Raw genomic sequence first — 24949 nt, 5'->3', positions numbered from 1 at the left:
CAGATTAGCCAGAGATACTATATTTCTACTTTTAAAGAGTAGAACTTTATTTAAAACGCTCATCTTAAAAGACTTGGGCAGGGGGCACCGATGAAAGCTGTAGAAATAGGCTAATCTGGAGTTTAAAAATATTTTAAATAATTAATAAATGGTTCAGATCAGTCAATTCAGCAGCTTAGATTTAATATTTAATGACAGAATGTAAAGTTGTTTATTTTAAAACATTTTTCATTAAATATTTATTTCAATTAAAAAGTTAAATAGTTCTGGTTTATTCTTCGGGTTCTGGGGAATAAAAGCAGGAAGCTTGAACTTAATAAAATAAAATAATGTCTACTGTAAAATAACAAAATACGACGAGAGTAAAAACTTAACTTTAATGGGAATATTTTCACAGGTTGAAATCATCACCAGAAATCTTGGGAAGCAGATTTTGAAACAAACATCAAAGTTGGGCCGGATCAAAACATCCACCTGCAGGGCTTTCTGTACATTTTACATCCTGGAAAAACAAAATGTTTTAAAGAAATCTTATAATTCTGTTTTCAGTGACGTCTGTTGGCTCTCAAAGGCATCAAACTCATAGACTTTCATAGATTTTGCAGTGCAGATATGCCAACTTCTCCGTTCTGCGTTTCCTGAGCAGTGGCATCCACTCCTGAAGGTTCAGCTCCACGACCCTGTAACCTGCCATTTTTAATTGTCTTCTCTTCATGGCATGAAGTCCCAGTAACTGCGGTGACTGGGAGCAGTAGTGGTTCCTGCTAGAGATCTGAACCGCCACTTTGATGGGGTCTTTGGACTCCAGGCCTCTAGGTTTGGTTGGAGTTTTTGTGAAGTCACTGAACAAATCCAGAACTGAGTCAAACAGTCTCCCATCTTCATCAGGTGGTAAACTATGGTGGGAAGCAGGTTGAACTCTGGGAGAAGATGCTGGAGAATCTGGGATGTTTTTGCCATTTATTAACTGTGCTAAAATTTTATCAGTAATAATCACACCAGAGTTGAATTTTTCCCAGCTCGGATGAGACGGACTAACTGATTTATGTCGCTCTATGACTGGTGGGTTCACAGGTATGGGCTGTCCGCTGGAGTCTAGATGCACTTCAAGGTCAATGGAGCGAGTGTGAGGTAGGATCATCCTCTTACATACAAACTTTTCCCCTCCAAGCAGATCCTGAAGAGCCGATTCTGCCTCCAGAACTTCTGGCTTCTGGCACATAGCCGACTGCATGAACTTCCACAGCATTTCAGCCACCTCTTCTCTAAACTTCGGACTTAATCGTGGGCCAGTCCACCGAGGCAGCTCCAAAGCAACAGCTCCATCTAAAGTGAACAGGTCCTTTTTCAGCTCCAGATGGGTGGATTTCAGTGCTAAGCTGACAAAGTCTGGGCTTAAAGCTAACGCAATCAGGTCCTCCGGGAACTGTGAGACAAAGGCCAAGCCTAGAAGGCCAGTAAGCAGGTGCTCTGGGTAGTGCTGGAATTCGGCTTTCCTCTGCCTCAGGCTTTCTGTAAGGCTTGGATAAAAACTTGGATTCTGACTGGGGAGAAAGCCTAAGGTGCCAAAGGCCCACAGGAGTTTGCACGAGTCTTTACTCCTGCAATGCGGCACGAGCGGGGGAATTCTCTCGGCGATGGCAGTCAGGATGCTATCATTGCGGTAATGAAGAGCTGAACAAGTCAAAGCCAAGTGCATCAGTCCTTGAACAGCCATCCCGTGGGCACGTCGAGGGACTTCCTGTGCCATTGCTTCCAGCCATGGCCTGTGAAAAAGATAACTGAAACGCAGGTATTTCATCACGTTCGCCACCGCAAAGTCACTCATCTCAGTCACAAGCGAGAGCGCGCCGTCGACAATACAAGTCAGTGCGCCCTCAGAAATTGATGTTTGGGATTTAAAGAGCCCAAGACATACAGTGCCAATCTCTTCAGGATGGAGATGATGTAAATGGCGCAACAGAAGTTGCTCTAAAGAACGGATCAAGTCTTTTGGGCAGTGCCTCCCTTCACCTATTATATATATCATCTGGACCAGCTCAGGGACACCTACTTGTCCCAGATGTTGATTAAATGAGTCATGAAGACGCTGTAAAAACTGTGGGATCTGCCTTCTGATGCAGCGCCACAAGTCAGCAGCTAACAGCATCTGATGTAAGCTCATCTGGTTGGCCCGGCGACACAGCTCAGCCTCATATACCCCCAGCACGGTGTGAGAAGAAGGGATTTCCAGCCATACAAATGACTCCAAAACCTCCAGCAGCTGGGGCACAGAAAAGTGGCGAAGGTGTTGCACAGAATACCGAAGAAGCATGATGAAGCGTTGGTCCCTTTTAAGCAGCGGCAGTTTGTCTGGGTGCAACTTGCTGAGCTCTTTGAAAAACTCAGAGACATCGATAGGCTTCATCTTGCCCTTTAAGACTGACACTTTCTGGAGTAACGGCAACACATCGACCCATTCAACGGGATGAGGACGACTGGTAAGATCGAGGGCGACAGAGGCGTACTCAGGTCTGCATTTTAGAAAGGCACGTGGGTCTACTTTAACATCTGGTGATTCTGGATTTTTGTTGCGATGTTGCAGCGCTGATGGTCTCTCTGGTTCAGGGACTTTATTGAAAGCCAGTTCCAGAAGAGTGTTTTTAGAGGTTGAAAGGTGCCGTGAGGTACACACGCTGTAGTGACTCCCTTGTTGCCACAAAGAAGGAGCCTTAGCAGTTAAACACTGATCATCTTCGACATCGTTATCTGTCTGGCGGCGAGAATTTGAGTTCCACGCAGAGCGATGATACGGTAAAGGGTTGTAATGTAGTCTGTATCCTCCATGGAAAGAGCTTTCTTGGTGATGCAACACTTCCTTCTCCTCCTGGTCAGTTATGTCATCTTTTGATCTGATGTGTTGAGCCTTGGTAAAACTTTTTCTCCAGTTTGGAAGGGAACGAAGCCTTGCAGCCCTCCAACACAACACACAGGCTGCCATCAGAGAGCTAGCACTGAAACGAGAGGCAAAGGTTACGTCAACTAATTTGTTGTCAAACTTTATTTTGGGATGTTTAATAAGAATTGTATAACGTATATTATATAAAATAATAATTTAGCTGCGCATATTGATTGCAGAGTGACCTAGTGTTTAAACAAGAGCAGCGTACAACACGGCATGACTGGACGTTAGTTTGAAGCTATCGTGGACCAAACATCGTCATCAGAGTTGATCATTAAAGCAGAAACTCTAACTTTACTGTGGTGTTGATATAACTCACCTTTATTTAATTTTTGGCATGAAACCTCGTGGAAACCACCCATTTCTTAGGGTTCAACCGTTGAGAGAGGTCTTTTTCCAATCACACCGGAACTCAAGGGTTTTATTTTCAAAATAAAACAAACCAGACGCCTGTAAATCGCTTTACAGAGTAAAATATATAAAATTGTTATTTTGGATCATTATTTATACTAGATGTTTAAAAAACTAAAATATTCAACGTAGAATGACGTTGATGGACATGGAAATGCGTCAACGATATATTATTGTGGCAGAAAAATAACTTCCGGGTAAAGGGGCAATAGTTTGATCTATGGCAGCCGCATTGGTTCAAGAAACAGCAAAAACGAAACACAATTTTTATTTTTTATTTATCTTTTTTTTTCATTCCAAAAATCGTCTTTTATCAAAATATCCTAAATTTTAAACTGAAACAATATACATTTGCTTTATTTCAAATGCTAATTTCACACTTGGATATAATGTTGCTAAATAACAAAATTATCACTATGTCACACAAAACGTTTAAACAAAGCATTACTATTGTATTACCACGTGGGTTATATATTTCTGCTAAATATTTCAAAGTGAAAATTAAAAAAAATTAAAAAAGTTATTCTGCATGTTTTTGTTTTCCGTTTATTCTTAATTTGTATCAGCAGAAATTGAGATTGAAGTCAAACTATTTTTTGAGTGAGCTCATATGAAAACGCTGATGTTTGTCACTTGTGACTTTTTTATTTTTCTAATGACTGTGCATATGTTTCACAACTTAATTAGAACATTAACTCTTTTTCTTGATTTTTGTACAGTATTCTGTATTATTTCTGTTCATGCATAGCGTGTATAGCACTTAAGGCATGTTGTCATGATTTTTTTTTTATGATAACAGGCATATCCCAAAAGTGCTTCATCCAACCCATTATAGATAAACCCTTGAAGAATAAATAATCCAATAAAACTATTTTACATCTGAGTAATAACGTGCCAGGGCAAGCTATTATTATTTGTTGTATTGTACTTGTTTTTCTGTTTGAAATTCAATAAATTTTGACCTATGAGTAGTCTTTTTTATTGTAACAAAATTAAATCTGAAACAACAGACAATACATTTATGAACTATTATGAACTTTGATCTTTGAAAACATTAATGTTGTGATTATTTTCCCACACCACTGGGACATTTTAAGTTGGATGGCATTAAATTGTACTGAAAGCAACCATTATTGTTTTTCAACAAACATCTCACAACTTTCAAAAGCATTCATCTTAATGTAGGCCTGCTGCATCCAATCATCTCACCGATATTTAACTTATTTTTATTCACAAATTACAATCTGCATGTGTGTTCAAAGCTATTTTTGCTGGAGCTTTGTAGAGATTACATTTAATTTTCCTCACGTTTGGCGACACTTCCCTATGCAGTTATATTACGTAAAATTCGGATCAAAACACAAGTTGCTTTTATTGTTCATATTTTTTAACGTATTCATGCATTCTATGTGTAATATATTATCATACAGAACTATCTAATAAAAAATCATCTTTAATTTTTTTGAAAATTGTATACATGTTATGAAGGAATTATTGTAGAATTTGCAGCAATCTGCTGTAAAATATATATCAACATGCTAATATATGTTTTAATAATCTTATATATCATCTTGTTGATCGAAATTACATTTTGAAAGTACTCCGTTTCTTACGAAAAGAATGTATTGTATCATATGTTCTGTTATTGTAAATGTTTAAAATTTTATTTTATTTTATTTATTTATTTATTTATTTATTTGTATCGTGGTGAAACTTCGGAGAGGAAGTAGCTGATTTATGTAAATGAATGAGTTTGGGGTTCGGCTCCGCTGGCTGGGAGCCGCCCTTCATTCACCACATGGTTAAACCCTGGCTCTACTCGCGCGCGCCACTTTCGCAATCTTACTACGACTCCCAAACTCCCAGCAAATCATAATAGTAGCACATGGTTTTGCACTTTTGTTTGATCGTAAGTCTTAGTTTGGGGTCTCTCTTCCTCTGCAGTATTATTGCAGGACTCGACGGATAACCAGCGTGAGTATTACGGTAAGTGAGAATAAGTGAGTGAAGATGGTGGATTTTTAGAAGCTGATGGTGTCTTGCACCGCGCGTATTTATTTCCTTAAAACCTGTTGTTAGCCCTTTTTTCCGGGAGATGCGACAGGAAAGTGTTGAAATGTATGTTAAATTTTGCGCTTTGCTTACAACGTTTACATCGTTAGTTTCTTCATTTAAAAACATGACAGAGGCGCATGGCAACCTCTCCATGATTGTAGAATGAGGGAGATTTGAAAAGGCATTTGTTGCTGCTGCTCCACCGAGAGTCGGGGAGTCGCTCGTGAAAAACTCAGCGCTGCGCATATTAGTTGCTGCTGTTGCCTGCAAACTCTCGCACCGTGGCGCAAATGTTAGCAACATTTCATGTTTTGGGGCAGTTTTTGTGGAGTGGTGCACATTTAAAAGTGCCTCCCGAACAAAGCGGCAGCACATGGGGTGGCGGCAGGCCGCGTGCAGCTGCTAACACGTTAGCTGCTAATGCTAACAACACTGATTTACGTTTATAAATGTTCTTTCTGTACACAGTCTGTTTACGCGCTTCGGTTAGAATATCGGCATATTACCTAAAACTTGTTGTAGAATACATAATTTAAATGTTTAAGCACATATATTTGAGTTCGAGCAAGCGGCTAACGGCTAAACCTGGAAATGCATAACGTAATGAGTAGGCGAAGTGTGTTAAGCGACAAACGCTATAAAAATCTACTTCTTGGTTTTTTTTAACTATTTTACTCAGTTGTAGAGTTTCGCTTAACACAAACATGTTGGGTGATGGAAACAAACCGCAGTGGCGTGTTATTTGCGCCAGTTTCCGTTTGCCTAGCACATGTGTGCTGTTGTGATGGGAGTCTTCGGGGACTACGGCTAGCTTGTTGTGTTGAGTTTTCGATATCACATGCGTGGTGCGTCAAATGGTTACGTGTGTACACGTCTTATACAGCCCCGTTTCATTTATTCGTTTAAAAATAAACGGAACAACTCTAATTGTGACGTGATTCCCCAGGAGGCAAAGAGGGTACATTTATAATTTAACCGCACAACTCTCTGGACTCGTGGGCGCCATGTTAGCGCGTGGGGGAGGGGTACAGAACTGTGGCTCGAGCCCTAAAGTGTTGCTGTCCTCAAGAAGACCGGGGTCGGGTATACGGCATGCCGTTGTAGCATAAAGTCACACTACACCGAACTAGTTCATCCTAATCGTTGACTAGTTTTGGGTTCTTGGTCAAATTGGTTGCCATAGTTTATCTTACTTGAAATCTGCTGTTTATTATAAATATAATTATAAATATATTAAAAAAAGAACTTAAGTCTTGTGTTTATGTTATATGCTCATTTTTGAACCAACAGCGCCAAAGATCTGTGATAACAAATCAAGCTTTATTTAATTATTTATGTCTGTTTGGACAGTAAGAATGGGTCAGTTTGTTCGTTACAGCAGTTCACATTTAATGAATATAATTTAGATGGTCAGATTAAGAAAACTTAGGTTTTTAATCATAAAATGACTGCATTTATTTTTAAGGCCTAAGCGGCTCAGAAGTGTCCCATGATTCCTGCTGTGTACATTTCGTCTTATGACAATTCAGTTTGCCATAAAACGGTTGAAGTTTGGTGTTAAAACAAGCTAGCACCTGCTAGTTCCTGTTTTTACCTTTATAAGCACTTGATAACAATCTGGAATGTCTGTTTACTACAGTTTGGAAGGAAATGTTTCTCAAAACGCTGCCAACGGTGCTTTATTATGAGACAATAATCTGGGGAAAAAATTCTAATTAAATATTCTTAGTAAATCAAATATATTTAACAAATCGAACAATTTGTCACCACTTATTTATCTGAAATGCAAAAGTGACGTTTTTGATGATGATTCACACATAAGATTGCAAAGTGTGGCTGTTTAAAAAGTAAATGTGTATTTTAACTGTTTCATGAAGGTGAGTTAGTGCAGACGTGTTTCTGAGCTACAGCTGACTTCCATAGTTCTTTTTCCAGCTCTGCTCCGCATGAATTAAAATCCACATTTGTGCCTTTTTAAACATTGTAGCTTACAAACGAAAACAGGACTGATCACATACCTCCACCTCAGCTTCTTCCGTTGGAGACGGAGTAATTGTGACCGGGCTTGTTAACTCACCAAAGGTCAAACATCTGACACTCTTGGATTTCACTTTGCCTTCCATACCTTGCTCTTAAATATAAATTCAATCAACCTCTTTTTTTTATTATTCACAGAAAATAAGCACTTATCAAAAAAACGTATGATCAGGGATTTCCTACATGTCTTTAAGCTCACATAGGCAATTGTAATTGCATTTAGGACAATGCCTTCACCTCCTGAACTGAAGTTGCTGACCTCTTAATGTTTACTTTTTTTATTTTTTGCAGAACCCTCCCGAACGGCACATATTGAACTCGAAGGCGTCCATCATTCAGCCTGAAAGAAAATGCTACACGCACAGTTTTGAGTCACTGTGGTGTCAAAGTGCTTACAGTGCAGGTAGTTTTCTGAAATCTACTGCAGTGAAGGCACTTTCGGCACTGTTCTGATAATGTGAACTAAAGGAGCCGATCCAGCTGAGGTCATGAATAGACTGAATGCAGGCACGCTTGTTAATGCACATCTGGCAGGAACCTCTGCTCACCCCCGCTGTTCTGGACACAAGAATCAATTTAGGAAGCAAACATTTTAGCTGTGTATGAAATCTGTCAGTAGTTTAGAGTTTTCTGTACTTTTTTTTAATCTGAGCGTTGTCTTCCTCTGGCTCTCGTGCTAAGGTGCATCTAGTGCAGATAGTGAAGTAGACTAGCACCTACTGCCCTAAGTGCTCCTTCTGGCATAAGGAGACGGAAATCTCACCATTTATTTATTTTTTTTGTCCATTTCCACGTTTGTGTGCCTTAGTCGGCTCTCCGTCAGTTTTGCCTAGTTGCGCTGCAAGAAGAAATAAGTTGTGCAAATCTACGCAAAACTGATGACGAGCTGTGTTTACATCCGTTCCTTCATGTTTTGCGCTCTGGATGCGGTAAAGTCGGGTTTCAGTAGTATTAAAGTGCTTATAGTGCAGGTAGTTACTCTGAATTCTACTGCAGTGTGAGCACTTGAAGTACTTCTAGACTGGATCTCCGTGGAGAGCTGCAGGGGTGGCGAATGCGCACGTGGGTCTCTGGTTAGTTTTGCTGGTTTGCTGTCAGCTTTTCCATTCACTGCTGTGCAAATCCATGCAAAACTGATCATAGAGCTGAACAGAATCGATGCGAGGGGATCCCTTTCTGTGCAGGTTGGGAGAGGCGGCAATGCTCCGTGCTTGAGAGGTATTGCACTTGTCCCGGCCTGTTGAGGACATGGGAACAGTTCAGCATCTGCTACAGCCTCCTCACCACCAGGCTAGTAAATATCGCTCACTAAAGTTCTTTTCCCGCTTCAGAAGTGTTAGCAGTTTAATTTTGAAAATAAAAATAACAAAAAGCCTTGCTTGCTTGGTGTTCTTTATCACATTGACATGAAAATGTAAATTAGGTTAAACAAAAGAGTTGATACATTTTAGTTTGCATTTGATTTATTTTATTCTGGAAACACGAGAATGTGTACAGGAGGTAGGGCCTTAAATGTTAATACTTACGCCTACCTTCCATTTCAAACAACATTGATTGTCAATAATTGTATTTTTTTTTTACATAAATTACAAATGTCAGAATTTAAATGATTTCTCTACGATAATTTTTTTCCTCTGACATTTTGAGAATCTCCCAAATTATCAGTTTCTATATTAACCAAGAGAGATGGAGAAAATGGTGGCATCAAGTCATCTCCATAGCATGTCTTCATTCAACTCTGCAACTAAACCAGATGACTTCTATCAGCACAGTGAATGAACCTGCTTCAGTTTCTGAACCAAACTAACAAAAACAGCAGGAAGATGACTTGTTGGCGTCACAGTTCCTGTCTGTTTACCATTACAATATTTACAGTAGCATACAGTCTTACATTGTATGACATTTTGCCAATAATTATAGCCATTTTTTTAATTACCTGCATTTATTTTAAAATAGTTTTAAAGGCAGGTTAAAAGATCTAAAGCTTTAGATCTGTGGGCTGGTGCCCAGCACGTTTGACTCATTCAGTGGTTGGATCACCTGTGCAGCAGCTCATCAGGCTCTACTGAAGCACCTGCTGATTGAAACCAGGTGTGTTGAAACCTGTTGGATACCGACCCACCAGGAATGAGAACCACTGGACTAGGTCTAGACTGAAGTGCTGATTTGTTGAATTTAAAAAAATGTAACATTTTAAACAATTGTTTCCCAAATTCCAGTCCACGTGTCAGAAAAAAATGTAATTTGATGTTTTAAAAAAATGATTTACTTAGAAAGAATAAAACACGTTTTGACAAAAATAACTAAAATGCAAAAGAGATAAAAAGCAATATTCTAATGATATGTGGCAAGTAACACCGCTGATGCGATCTGATCAAAATGAGCAGCAAGTGTTAAGCAGGCGTAACTATGGCCCTGCTTTGTTCAGAAGTGTGAATGTCATAATTATTAACGCGTCAATTATCCTGGAGAAGTAAATTAAGTAATTCTCCAAAAGAAATAAAGTTCAACGTTTTTCTGTAAAAACAAACGTGGTCCCCTGTGTCCCCAGGAACGGTATCAGGTGCCCACAGGCCTTTTCTCTAAATGGCACAATAAACCAAAAAATCTGCTGCCACTTTTTTTTTATCACAAATGCTGTACATTTAAAAACCACAATATTCTTAAATGAAGTTCAGTTTATTTGTGATATTTCCAGTTCAGAGGTCAGTATAGTAGCAACCTCGAAGCCCTTCGAATGGCTCAGTACTCATTAAGTGGCTCTCAGCTCCATAAAGCTTGGTGACCCCTGACCTACAACATCATTTTCATGGTAAATTCCACCACGATGCCGTTAGAAACATCCCATAGTTTTTTACCATTATTTTTCATTGATTATTGACCTGCTTGCTGTAAAACACATTTTTAAATGATGTCAAAAGCATTTAATATAAATTATAAAACAAAACCATGGTAAAATCATTTAAATATTTGTGGATTTTTCTTTAGTGACGTTTCATAATTTAAAATAATTATACAATTTTGGTTATTAGTTGCCTTTTTTTCATGAAATCTGTGAATTTCCAAACGTTACACGTGTAATCAGACAATTGTCCAGCAGGGGGAGTCAGCCACCAACCAAAGAATGAACGTTTGAGTCACGCTGAGTTACCATCATGAGTTGACAAAAGTAGTGTTACATATAATGGAATTTGTTTATAAAACTTTAACATTGGTTTTACACGTTTACTTAAGAAAAGCAGATATGCCAGTTTTGACTAAGTAATTCAATTCAGTCAAATCAAATTTTTTTTTATAAATCCTGTCATATGTTCTAATTACAGATCAGGCATTCATGTTTGTAGTTAATTTTAAAAAATGTATCAGAGACATCAACAAGTTGAATGCCTGCCCACACACACACACACACACACACAGATCCAATACTCTGCAGACCTCTGGTCAATAAGCAGACTTTCTATTATTTGGCGTTGTATGGAAGGCTGGCAGAGGGAGCTATTCACTGAAGTGTTCACCTTTCATTACACGTCCTCTTTACTTGACAGACAAGATAAATGGGAAACATCCAGAGAGGACCTGAACCCAGAGATGCATTTCTGCTTTGCAGCTCATGCCTTATTGCTCTAACAACCTCTATTTACGCTGATGTCTTGGAGATCTCACGCCTTTTTTGAGACGGATTGCTGCATGATTGTGGCTTGTCTAGCAGATGGCACCCGGTGACTTGAAGTTGTTGCACTAATGTGACCTGACTTTGTGATGGAGATGTTCTGCATTCTCCTTTTCTCCTGAGATGATAAATAAAACACCTAAAGGATAGTTTATGACAGAAACATTCGAAAGTGCACTGCAACAGCTTACCTTATAGAAACGATTTGATCTCCACAGAGTTTCAGACATTAGCAGTTCCCACGGGATGAATCATAATGGCTTTGTTGATCTACTGACTTTTCCTCTGCTGCTGTCAGGAATTTTATATTTACGAGATTGAGCAAAATTCAGAAATGAAATTCAATATGCATTTTTTCGCTTTGTTGACCTTGGACTCTGACATCATGCGTCATCAAACCAATCACAAGTGAAACTGAGCCATCACTTTCTCCTGTATCATCCAACATGCTGAATAGCACAGCTTGATGCTAAATATCATAAACATAAAGCCACTCAATGGTTAGAGAAATAATATCAAAAATCTAAACAAATGAAAGAAATAAATATGTCTAATTGTCCCTGTTGTTTCTTTTTTTAAACTGGAAACTGTTCTTTGAGCCTCTATGTAGCTTATTAAATGTTGAGGCTCACAGTGACGTAGGAGCACTGACAAATGGCCAAACACAACCCCATAACAACATTTCCTATCACAGTTGTGCAGATGACAGCTAGATCTACCTAGCCCTATCACCTTGTGACTGTGGCCCCCTAGAGTCACCCTGTCTGTGTTTGGAGAAAGTTAATGACTGGATTCAATCAAAATTCCTCCAGTTAATCAAAGACAAGATTGAAGTTATTGTCTTTGGATATAAGAAGGATAGGATGGAGGTTATTGCTCAACTTGGCTCCAGAGGAATAAAGAAAAAGACTCAGGTTAGAAATCTTGGTGTCAAAACTGATTCAGACCTGAGTTTCGCTGGTCTCATTAAGGCTATAACTAGATCAGTGTTTTATCATCTTCATCAAATAGCCCAACTCAGAGGTCTCATGTCCAGACACCTAGAGAAACTCATTCATGTGTTCATCTCCAGCAGGCTGGACTATTGCAGTGGTCTTTTGACTGGTCTTCCCGAAACGGATGCGAAGCAACTGCGGCTTATTCAGAACGATGCTGCTAGAGTCTTAGAAAGAACCAAGAGACCCGAGCACATCACTCCTGTGCTTAAATGTCTGCACTGGTTACCAGTAAACTACAGAATCTATTTCTAAGTGCTTCTACCAGTTTATAAATCATTCAGTTGCATGGGGCCAAAATACATACTGTGTATACGCCCAGTAGGGCTCTAAGATCTTTAGGAAATAGTCAGCTGGTAGAACCCTGGGTCAGAAACAGAGCGAAGCTGCTTTTAGCTACTTTGACCTCATGACCTCAAATGTGCCCCAACTCTAGTAACTTTTAAATCAAATTTAAAACCTTCACATATTCACTGTAACTGCTCACCCTTTAACTTTGTCTCCTTTTTTTTTTTTGCCTTGCATTGGAATCTAAATTTAACTTATGTGTATTTTAATCGTGTTGTTCTCACATTGATTTTAATGTTCTTGCTAATTGGAAAGCACACTGAATTGCCTCTGTGTATGAATGTGCTATATATATAAAGCTGCCTTGTCTTGCCACAATAAAGCCCTACAATGGACAGACTGGTTTGTCCCAACCACAAAGTCAGCACATTAATATTAAATGAGCTGCAAGGTTCCCTGATATTGAGAACCACCCTATGAGTCTTGGTCAGACTATATATTTATATATGGGATGGCTTGCCAGCAGGGCTTAACGTGAGCTGGATCTTGCCAGAACAAGATCCGGCAACTGTCTCATTTTGAAAGGACCATTCCGGTAACTGTCTGCCAGGATCCGGCAACTCACGCAACCAACTTGTGCTATACGCCAGGGAACAGTAAAGATGCAAAAACTACCATTGTTAAAAGAGATGTGTGTTAACTTTGAAAATGTTGGCGCAATTTTAATTGTCAAAAACTCCAGCGAACCAACCCGGTACCCCCAAACCCCCCCCACCCACCCCCCATATCCAGGTTCATGTCAGTATTTGCATTCCGGGAACGTTTGATTTACAAATTAAGCACTACTCGCCAGGCTAAAAAAGGACATTAACAGTAGCTTGGGCTAGCATATTCTCTGGTTAGCATAACTGCTGCCAAAATTTCTAAATTGTCAACGCTAGACGTGAAACAAACTGTTTCTCTCAGGCCATGACGACGTAGCTAATTTACATAGGAAAGCAGGTCGGAGACACCACAGATATTTTTGGTATACTATATTACTATATATATATATATATATAGATATTACTATATACTATATTACTACGACAACATTAGACAGCTCAAGCTGACTATAGTAAACAACAAGATAAATTTGGTTTTGAATTCTAGGACCCGTAGATACCTTCAACAGTTGAAAAACATTTGTATTTCACTTTAATTTTAGACAAGACAATGTTATGTATTTTTCACATTTAGTTCTTCAACTCCTGATTTTCAGGTAACCATCATTCAGCCTTGACTTATACAAGACTGAACAGTCGCAGCCCTTAATCCTCCAGGATTAGCCAAACATTCAGAAAGCACATCATTTCATTTTGTATCTAAATGCAATGCGCTCCCCTTTTTTCAACAAATAGAAAATGACTGTACACACACACACACACGCACATGCGCGTGCAATTCAATATGCCATGATTCTTTTAAGATCTAACTGATGGGAGTCTGTCTGAGCACACTTCAATTATTTGGATTCCCAAGTGCAATTACTGTCGTGCATTTGTCAAGGATACACACACACACACACACACACACACACACACACACACACACACACACACACACACACGTACAGAGAGAGAGATGTAAAAGGAGTTGTTGGTTTCAACATTTAAAAGCTTCCTGCTCATTTTAGACAATCTTAGACAGTGACTCAACAGTCACCCTGACCAGTTTATACTTGGCACACATCATTAACAGATATCTGTACCGTTTTACGTCTCAGTTCTCCTAAAGTCTTTACAAGTATGAGGTCATAAAGTGAGTGAATATAGAGAAACCTGCTTAGCCTATTGTAGTTCTTGTCAGGTTGATGTAATATTCAGAAAAGACCTTGGGTGTGTTGATGCTATGTCTCTGGGGATTGTTTAATTCTGCTAACAGACACACAAAAAAAGCTTGTGTCAGCCATGCTGCTGAGGTTGGCATTCACTCTGATGATGGTGGTGGGGTGGGGGTTCCTTCAGCTGACCTCTGCGAGTTTGCTATTCCTCTGTTTTTAGGATGGAGCCAGACCGGAGAATGAACTCACGCTTTAAGTATGCATACGGCACGCTGCAGCTGTCAATTTATGCTAATTCACCTTTGAATTAGCCGTGGAAAACAATTCATTTTCCGCGCAGGTTGATGAGCCGTTTTTCACAAGGAGCTCTTTTGTGCGTGAACACTTGCTGACTGTGGTGGCGAGTAAACTGATACAAGAGCTAAATCCAAAGAAAGTGCATTCATAAGGAAATAATCTTGATCTTATGGCTGGACATTGAGCATTTGAAGGTACATTTTACCAGGACCATTATCTAACCCCTCTACAGGAACAGGGGAATTTGGTTGAGTTCTCAACGTTCCCAACAACCAGCTGTTGGAAATTTGCATTTCAACAAACTGCTGAAAGGACGGGGAACGCTGCAAGGAACATTGTAGCAGACAGCAGTCGTCCATTCTTCCGCCAGTTTGGACCCCTGAGCTCCGGAAGGCGTTGCCTCTGGCAACTAAAAATTTATGAGAAATAATTTGTTCCTAATGATACTTAACCATTGTAAACAATAATATCCCACCATAGTGCATAGTGCCATGCAGGTTTTTGGTCCAAGAGAGCCGAAGGAACATTTCTACTACAATGGACAATAAAAATTTGTTCTATTCTATTCTATTGTTGCTGACAGGAAATAAGGTTAGTTTACTGGATTGACAAGTTAGCATCTAGTCACAGTGGGGAAAAGACCAAAGCGGATTGATCGAGATAACTCTAACTATATTAAATGTTGACAGTGGAAGAGAAGGTAAGTGCCCACCATATAATTGGAGGGTTGCAAGTTTGCATCCCACTTAGTCTGTTGAAGTTGTGTCCTTGGGCAAGACACGACACCTGCTTTAGCTCCTGGTGGTGGCTGGAGGGAACTGGTAGGGTGGATGGCAGCCCCAGGACAGCTGTGCCCACATTGTGGCTCATCACTGCCAGTGTCTGAATTTGTACAAAAAAAACTATTAAAATGCCTTGGGGGGGTTCTAGGACTCTAAATACAAGACGTTTACCTTCTTGATTCATTGCGGTTCACATGATTTATTATTTTCTTTACATTAACATCACAGCACTGTCAGCTGCCACCGGTCAAAATTAAACTGTTTCTCCAAATTGAGGTTACTCTTAAAGTGACAATGTGTAGTTTTTACCATTAATATCTGGAAATATCCATCTGAATGTTGTTGTAAATGAATTAAAAGATGGCCAGTTGTTGAAAATTTTTGGCAATTTCATGAAATATAACCATGAAAATATGTTCTAAAATACATGGGTCTAAGTCTCTGGGTAACGCCATGTTGGATGCCATGTTTCCTTCTACGGAAGCCCGTGAGGACTACATGCATTTACTAATTTGTAACAAATGGTTACAAAACTTTCACCATTTATAAATGTTATTGTTTTACACATTTACCTCTTCACTCATTGCCAATGATGAAAGGGAATCTGATGTTCTTGTTATTTTGCTGGAGGTTGCGCTCCCAGGGATTTTTGACCCTAATGACCATCCGTTAGTAAGGTCTTATTTGAACACAAAATATTGCTTGCAATGAGTTAGGTATGTACTGCCCCCTATCTACAACAGGTAAGATATTTACTGTTCATATTCTTATTACTGACCCCCGTTCAAAAGGTCTGACATTGTATGGAATTTTATTAAATTTTGCTCAGTTTTAACAGGTGTTTGAAAATAACAAATAAATAGATAAATAAAGATAAATACCCTGTAAACAACACAGTGGAGACCAGTTTTATGGATCTTGGTATGTTATTAAATGTACTATTATTGTTATTATTAGTATTATTACAAAAATGTGACCAATTATGGGTCAAAACATGAATGCGTGTTTTAAAGCTGCCCCCCTGAAGGCGCTGCTGCTAAAATCACACCTAATGTCGTCTTTAACCACACTACTTCACCACCACCAATCTGTGTCCTATTTTCACTCAACCTTCCTGTCACCTGTCTCTCGTTTTCCCTCCTTTGGGAATCATAGTTCCCTTTGGCTGCACACCCAGTTCGATCGTTTTTCCCCGTCTGCCCATCTAATTTTCAACGGGTCAGCCAGAGGTACTGGCCGAGTTTTCAGCATGGCAGATGCTGCCGCTCCGTCGCTTTCTGGCCTTGGAGTCAAATAGTTAATTTTATGGAGTTTTTTGAGCAAAGTAACAGGAGTTTATGTCTTAGAGGTGATGGAGTATTTAGTAACAATCACATATATTGCCTTTACTCACCAAGAAACTAAAACGTGTAAATGGTAAGCCGTACTTGATATAGCGTTTTCTAGAGTCCTAGAACCCCCCAAGGCACTTTACAACACAAGCAGTCATTTACCCATGCACACACACACATTCACACCCTGCTGGTGACTTCTGAAGGGATAAGTGTTCACATCTAAGCTTAAAAACTGTGTTTTGATGGATTTAAAGATGCAGCAAGGTAATTAGACTGACTACGGATGTGAATAAAAAATTTAATAAAACTGGCCTCACAGGGCAAATGACTGTGAAACATCTGTGCACATTCCATCAGTATTTTGTGGTGCGAACAATCCAAAATGAACCATCTGTACCCCTTTTCTGACGTGCCCTGATCTTCTTCCACCCAAAACCTCAATTTCAATCGTGTCATCCTGTCTGAGCTTCTTTAGTAAAGCAGTTTGTTCATTCATGCGCTGCAGGAACTGTTCTGTAAGGTGAGATGGGTTTATTGCTCCGCTAGCAGCTGTCTAAGTTCTACATTGAACATCTGAAAGGATGAGGTGAGGTAAGGTGGCATCTTTCTTTCATCCAAAAGCACATTTTTCCCCAAATTTAACCGCATTATTTTGTTGTTAAATGACACAATTTTACCACTGCAGTATATGTGGTTCATCTACTGCCTGGTGTGTGTTTACTGCTGAAGCTTCAGGTTTGTTAGCTCAGGATTAACATAATACTCTAAAGCCCATGTCTGGCTTTGTTTACGGTTTGATGTCATGGTTTGTTTCTTCTTTTTAGGCAAAAGGAAACAAAATCCTTCTAATTCATTATCTTATAGTTTCACAGTTGTTCTCATTACCACAGATGAAACTGTTCTGACATTTTTCAATATTTAAAATATTAAATTAACAATAACATGGTTGTATCTGAATATCTACAAAGTGACAATCAGTAATAAATGAGATTCACAGACAGCTCAGATGATGCATAGATTTAACCTGGGGAGGCCACTGCTATTGATCCAATCCAACCCAATTTTATTTAGATAGCACATTTAAAAACAGCATGTCAGCTGACCAAAGCACTGCCCAGAGTCAAACCTAAAAAGCCATTCAAATTCACATACATACAGATTAAACACAGGTTAAAACTGTCATATAATAGAAACACCCAAAATTAAAACAAAAGTTTAAAACGGCCAATAAAAAGAGAAGTCACTAAAAACAGAAGTCACTAAAAACAGAAGTCAGTTAAAACAGAAAAGAGTTACAGCATAAAAGACCGATCATTGACCAAAAGCTAAATAAAAAAAAAATGTGTCTTCAGGCTGGATTTAAACTGTGCCAGTGAAGAAGCTCGGCGTACCACCAGAGGGAGCGCGTTCCAGAGTCGGGGAGCAGCAAAGGCGAACGCACGCTCCCCACGAGCTTTATACTTCATTGTCGGGACTTTGAGTAGAAGACGATCATCAGACCTTAGTGACGGGGGGGGGGGTTAGCAACTCTGACAGGTACAAGGGGGCTAAACCGTAACATTAAATTAAAATCTGGTGTTCGCAAAAGTTTAATATTTCATATATCTGATGGAATGTGGAGATTCCATTCAAACTAAATTTAAATGATAAAGGATTATAAAGTACATAAAGAATATGTACGGCTGGGATGAGGATCAGCACCTCCAAATCTGAGACCATGGTTCTCGACCGGAAAAGGGTGGCTTGCCAACTCCGGGTCAGGAGAGAGGTCCTACCTCAAGTGGAGGAGTTTAAGTATCTCGGGATCTTGTTCACGAGTGAGGGTAGGAGGGATCGGGAGATCGACAGGCGGATTGGTTCGGCGTCTGCAGTGATGCGGATGCTGAGCCGATTTGTCGTGGGGAAGAGGGAGCTGAGCCAGAAAGCCAGACTCTCAATTTACCGGTCGACCTACGTCCCAATCCTCACCTATGGTCATGAGCTTTGGGTAATGACCGGAAGATCGAGATCGCGGATACAAGCGGCCGAAATGATTTTCCTCCGTAGGGTGGCCGGGCTCAGCCTTAAAGATAGGGTGAGGAGCTCGGACATTTGGGAGGGACTCAGAGTAGAACCGCTGCTCCTCCGGATCGAAAGGAGTCAGTTGAGGTGGTTTGGGCATCTGGTCAGGATGCCTCCTGGACTGGGGAGGTGTTTCGGGCATGTCCTGCCGGCAGGAGGTTCCCGGGTCGACCCAGGACACCTTGGAGAGGTTACATCTCCAATCTGGTCTGGGAATGCCTTGGGGTCCTGCCGGAGGAGCTGGTGGAGGTGGCCGGGGAGAGGACGGTCTGGAGCTTCCTAGTTGGGATGCTGCCCCCGCGACCCGGACCCGGATAAGCAGAGGACGACGACGATAAAGAACATATTAAAGGAGACAAATTATGAGTTTTGTTTTCTCAAATAAAAATAGCTCCACAGTCTATAAAACGTTTTTATGACTTTTTATGAACAAAATTCCTCTCACATAAGTCAATTTTATTCTTGTCATTTTCAGTACCTTCCACAATGAGTCGTTTCAGGGCTCTGTCACTTTAACAAAACAAGTTATTACTAGCCACACCCCCACCCCCACTCAGGCTGCTACAAGGTGAGAAGCTCCGATTTGTGGGGAGGGGCTTGGAGTAGAGCCGCTGGTCTCTCTTGCACATGAGACTATTCAATTCTAATTTCCCTGTTTGTGACATCACAAATGGGAACTTTTTGAAATTGTCATGACTCCCATCCTTCACCCTCCTCCACTTCCTCATTATACCTTCATTCAGCTCACCTGGTTCCTCTCACCATTCAGCCAAGCCCTGCTTTCCCCAGCAACCTGTCAGCTTCAATCAGCTCCATTCATTCCACCTGCTCCTGTAATCAGCCTCATCCCATTCACCTGCTTCCCCTGCTATAAAAGAACCAGCCATCCAGTCAACAGATGCCAGATTATTACAGCCTTGTCAGTAGTTCTCCAGCCATCCACCCTGCCTGATCTTTGCCTCTGGACCTTGTTTTTTGCCTGACTCATGCCTTGCTCTCTGCCTGCCACTTTGACCTTAGCCTGCCTCTGAACCTGCCTCAGCCTTATCGCGTCATACCCCTGTCAAAACCCGTGCACGCGCATTGGGTCCACAGCGCGCGTGTGAACGGGACTCGCGAGCGAAAATATACATGGCAGCGCGCGTGTGAACGGGACTCGCGAGCGGAAATATACATGGCGAGAGGTCATTTGTGCACTGAGAGGGAGCAAACTGTGTCTGTGAGCGCACAAGGATGTGCACAAGTGACAAACCTGCGTGCGCGCGTTGTCAACGAGCACACGGCAGAGGAAAACGTGCGCGCGCGGCAGCCTCTGTGCGCGCTCGGCAGCCTCTCTGCGCGCTCGGTTTCTGACTCCTGCTCGCTCGGCTGTAAGGGTTTTGGCACTCTGGAGGCGTGGCCTGTGGCAGATCTCCTCTGTCCTCTGATTGGTTAGTGTACCCCGCACTTTACCCTCTACCTATCTATATAAAAAAGTCTGCTAGTCAAGTAGTTGCTGGCATAGCTCAGTTGGAAGAGCGGGTGACTCTCGCCCCAGAGGATCCAGGTTCGAGGCCGGGCAAGGAAAATGTAGTAGATGTCATGTTAATTTTTCTTAATTTCAGGTATTTTACAGTTGTGACCGTTCAACTGTCATTAAACGTCCGAATGTTTGCTGGGCAGTGTTTTAAAAAGTGCACATAAGCTAGATGGTTTTAACCATATAAAATTACATTTTTTGTGATACTGGAAAAATACATACTGAAATAAAACTACTGATTGAAAACTTTATGACTGTGGTTGTACAATATATGACTCACTAATACACTGCAAACTCCCTTAGAGTGGGGCTTCCAGAGAGAGAGAGAGAGAGAGAGAGAGAGAGAGAGAGAGACAGAGAGAGAGACAGAGAGAGAAAAGTTCTTGCCTCATTAATGAATTGTTTATTTTTTTCAGTATTTAATTGACAAATTATCCTTTCAAATAATTAATTGATGAGTTACATAATTGTCCATTTAGAATTGTTGAATGGACTGAGTCAAGTTTGGTGCACTTTATATATTTCAAAACATGTTTTTTTTTATTTTAATGATGCATATAAATAATTTAAATGTTAATTTAATGAAATATTTCTATTTTTTCATTACCTCACCCTTGTTTTGACAAAAACGGGACCTTGCTGGATAATATCATGGAGAAACTATTTGTTCACAGTACATGGCTCAGTGAGGATCTGTGTACCGAAGGAGGAGATACTCAGAAATCTGTCTGCAGATTGTTACAACCCAGACTGGAAGTGGTGGGCTGTAATAAGAAAGGAGACCAAACAGAGGAGTGGGGGTTCAACAACTGATTTATTTAACAAAAGTAAGGATTTACTAAAGCAAGTTAGTGAACAGAAAATGGCCAGTGAGGACTCTCCACCACACAGGAGAGACCCAGTGAAAGCAGAAAAACAGTAGGCTTTGTAGGCAGCACCACACCCTGAGCCCAGGTGCCTCCAAGGCTGCTTAACCAGCTGCCTACAACAGAAGAAAAACACAATTAAACACAAATGAAAACCCAATGAGATGGTGGGGGCATCACAACACGTTCAGGACTACCCAAACACCAGTAAATCTTGACTGCACTGATCTGAGGTGTCAATGGCCATATTCCCCTCTCTTCCAGTGTCATATATTTTCCTCAAGTTCAACTGCACTCTGAAGAGGCTCATTTGGATTGTGCCACATAGGCCAGTGACCTTTGTCTCAGCACTGTATGCTGGAACTATCAGCGACCAACCTGGGAATCTGGTGTGTTGAAAATGCTACAACTAGAGATGGTCATCTTGGTAGACAGGGGTTTCTGCATTGATGACATTGTGCCCTGCAAAGTGTACAGGCCAGCTTTCCTTTCTGGCAAACCTCAAATGTCTGCATGTAAAGTTATAGAAACAGAAGCCATAACATCTCTGAGTGCATGTGGAGCGCTCCATTCATCTGGTCCAAGAACACAAGCATTTTGATTGTTATTCCCCTCCTTGCATTTGTAAACAATCAGCTATATGCTGTGGTTTTTCTCCTTACCAACTTTTAAAATAGCCCACTAGTGAAGGCCTGGGCAAAGAAGCCTGATGTCTGAGAACCTCAACATATGTACGGCAACCACACTGTATATTTACACACTTTCATAAAGAAACTGCATATCAAGCTTTCATTCAGATGACCTTCAACAGTGCTGCACCCTGCTGAGGGACATCCGAGTAAAACCTTGAGATGGCCATTTTCTGTTCACTAACTTGCTTTAGTAAATCCTTACTTTTGTTAAATAAATCAGTTGTTGAACCCCCACTCCTCTGTTTGGTCTCCTTTCTTATTACAGCCCGCCACTTCCAGTCTGGGTTGTAACAATCTGCAGACAGATTTCTGAGTATCTCCTCCTTTGGTACACAGATCCTTACGGAGCCATGTACTGTGAACAAATAGTTTCTCCATGATATTATCCAGCAAGGTCCCGTTTTTGTCAAAACAAGGGTGAGGTAATGAAAAAATAGAAATATTTCATTAAATTAACATTTAAATTATTTATATGCATCATTAAAATAAAAAAAAACATGTTTTGAAATATATAAAGTGCACCAAACTTGACTCAGTCCATTCAACAATTCTAAATGGACAATTATGTAACTCATCAATTAATTATTTGAAAGGATAATTTGTCAATTAAATACTGAAAAAAATAAACAATTCATTAATGAGGCAAGAACTTTTCTCTCTCTGTCTCTCTCTCTGTCTCTCTCTCTCTCTCTCTCTCTCTCTCTCTCTCTCTCTCTCTCTCTCTCTCTCTCTCTCTCTCTGGAAGCCCCACTCTAAGGGAGTTTGCAGTGTATTAGTGAGTCATATATTGTACAACCACAGTCATAAAGTTTTCAATCAGTAGTTTTATTTCAGTATGTATTTTTCCAGTATCACAAAAAATGTAATTTTATATGGTTAAAACCATCTAGTTTATGTGCACTTTTTAAAACACTGCCCAGCAAACATTCGGACGTTTAATGACAGTTGAACGGTCACAACTGTAAAATACCTGAAATTAAGAAAAATTAACATGACATATACTGCATTTTCCTTGCCCGGCCTCGAACCTGGATCCTACGGGGCGAGAGTCACCCGCTCTTCCAACTGAGCTATGCCAGCGACTACTTGATTAGCAGACTTTTTTATATAGATAGGTAGAGGGTAAAGTACGGGGTACACTAACCAATCAGAGGACAGAGAAGATCTGCCACAGGCCACGCCTCCAGAGTGCCAAAACCCTTACAGCCGAGCGAGCAGGAGTCAGAAACCGAGCGCGCAGAGAGGCTGCCGAGCGCGCACAGAGGCTGCCGCGCGCGCACGTTTTCCTCTGCCGTGTGCTCGTTGACAACGCGCGCACGCAGGTTTGTCACTTGTGCACATCCTTGTGCGCTCACAGACACAGTTTGCTCCCTCTCAGTGCACAAATGACCTCTCGCCATGTATATTTCCGCTCGCGAGTCCCGTTCACACGCGCGCTGTGGACCCAATGCGCGTGCACGGGTTGTGGCACGCTTTAAACGCCATACAGCCTTGCCCTCCAGGTACCTCTGCTTTCAATAAAGACTTTTTAATATATATTTTTACTGTGTTGGCGTCTTCACGGGTCTTCTGAACTCTGTTCATGACAGAAATGGCTTGTTTTTGGCACAAAATTTCTAAAACCAAAAACTGACAAAAAATGGATGCAATGATTTTTTTTTTTGCCACGTTGGGAATGCTTATAGAGGCAGTAGAGACCCACATGGCAGCACAAAAGGTAAGCTTTGCATAACAACACAGAAAGCAAACTGGGTTTTTGATAAATCCATCTAAAAATAAGGCAGACTTTAAAATAAAAAAACAATCTTTTGTTTTATTCCCTTTTTGTCAGTTTCAGTAGAAAAAGGTTGGTGCTGATTGATAAAAATGCTGCTTTTTGTGAAGTCGTTCTTTTTCTTTTTTTTTTTTAAACTTCAGCTTTACGCCAGGATCACATCAGTGAAGCGCCGCAAAGTGGATCGCTCATAAAATTCGAACACTGCCCGCTGCTACTTTGTTCAGATCAGGCAAGAATTTTTGATGAGCGCTTCTGCTCACCCCTACTATTTCCCAACCCCCATCCCCGTAACCTTGCTTTGTGAGTGTAACCAGTTTGCGCCGCTTGTTCATATCAGAAACTGCGCTGATCCTGCTGCAGTTTTGTAAACCAGTTCCTTTCTAAATGGTTAAATAAATAACCTAGTGTTTGTGGTATTATATAACATTATTGTATATTTACCTTTGAATTAAACGTATTTGTTTGTATCCACATTTATTAAATCAATCTATTGCTGTAAAAACTGCATTTAAAATTGTGGAAGTGCTATGTTTCTCTACAGGTGTGTGTGTATCTGTTTCTTAGTTCATTTTCATCTCTTTAGTCTCTTTAGATACACAAAAATGATCACATTTATCAATGGCAGTGTTTTATTTTGAAAAATTTCTTTATTTTGTTAAATTTACTGGCCTGCTTCTTCTGATTTGGTTTGAATTCCTGCCAGAAATGGCACGGCTCACTCCGCTCGTGGAAAAACTACAGCGCACGCCCAAACGATCGTTGCACGGTGCGAGCCTTCGTTGCGCTTCGCAGCTGATGTGATAAAGACCATAAGGGTGCCGAAAAGAAGCGCTCTTCGTTCCACGATGTTTCGCAGCGCATTGTCGCGCTTCCAATCTGATGTGATCCAGGGGTAATGAAGAAACTCTTTGATTAAAATTTCCATACATTTACAATTCATTTATTTTGGGATTCTGCTTGTCAGACAGAATCATTAAACGTGTAAAATAAAAATTTCATGTACATATCAAAAAATGTAAGTAACAGCTTTGTCTGAAGTTCTTTGTATGTATTCCTGAAAACAGGTTAAGTCATTCACCGAGCTTCCTCCCACTTCACTTGCGGGGAAAAGATGTGTTTACAGTCCCACCGTGGCCAATGAATCATATAATTTGTCATCACAGAGTGATTCCCCTCTGAGCTGCGATTAGATTACCATGTCTCCTAATTACTCATTTTGAATTTGCATAATATTTCAACACCAACCTCCGAAATTTTACAGGGCGAAGCTGCAAGCAATTATCTGCCACCATCTTCAGTCGAGAGAATTGACTGTTTGACCCTGCTTGTCTGAAAATCACACTTGACACTCATCTTCCTGTTGGCAATGTCAAACGAGACAACTGGGGCTAACTCTGGCTGA

At 40.5% G+C, this 24949-nt stretch overlaps 1 protein-coding gene and 1 long non-coding RNA gene across 2 annotated transcripts; one reads left to right on the top strand and one right to left on the bottom strand.

Annotated features, from left to right (window-relative positions):
- Positions 1–358: 358 nt before the first annotated feature.
- Positions 359–3563, bottom strand: LOC107389961 (FAST kinase domain-containing protein 5, mitochondrial). The gene is made up of 2 exons (XM_015966399.3): positions 3261–3563; positions 359–2993 (listed from the first exon to the last, which is right to left on the bottom strand). Exon 2 carries the CDS (start codon positions 2978–2980, stop codon positions 581–583), a length of 2400 nt encoding a protein of 799 aa, XP_015821885.1. The 5' UTR covers positions 2981–2993; positions 3261–3563; the 3' UTR covers positions 359–580.
- Positions 3564–5087: 1524 nt separating this feature from the next.
- On the top strand, positions 5088–8821 carry LOC107389962 (uncharacterized). Its single transcript, XR_001573484.3, has 2 exons — positions 5088–5338; positions 7736–8821. It is a non-coding gene; the product is annotated as an uncharacterized lncRNA (long non-coding RNA).
- The last annotated feature ends 16128 nt before the right edge of the window (positions 8822–24949 follow it).

Source organism: Nothobranchius furzeri, chromosome 14, assembly GCF_043380555.1.
Source record: "Nothobranchius furzeri strain GRZ-AD chromosome 14, NfurGRZ-RIMD1, whole genome shotgun sequence".
Classification (NCBI taxonomy): Eukaryota; Metazoa; Chordata; class Actinopteri; order Cyprinodontiformes; family Nothobranchiidae; genus Nothobranchius; species Nothobranchius furzeri.
This window is presented reverse-complemented; position numbering and strand designations above follow the sequence as displayed.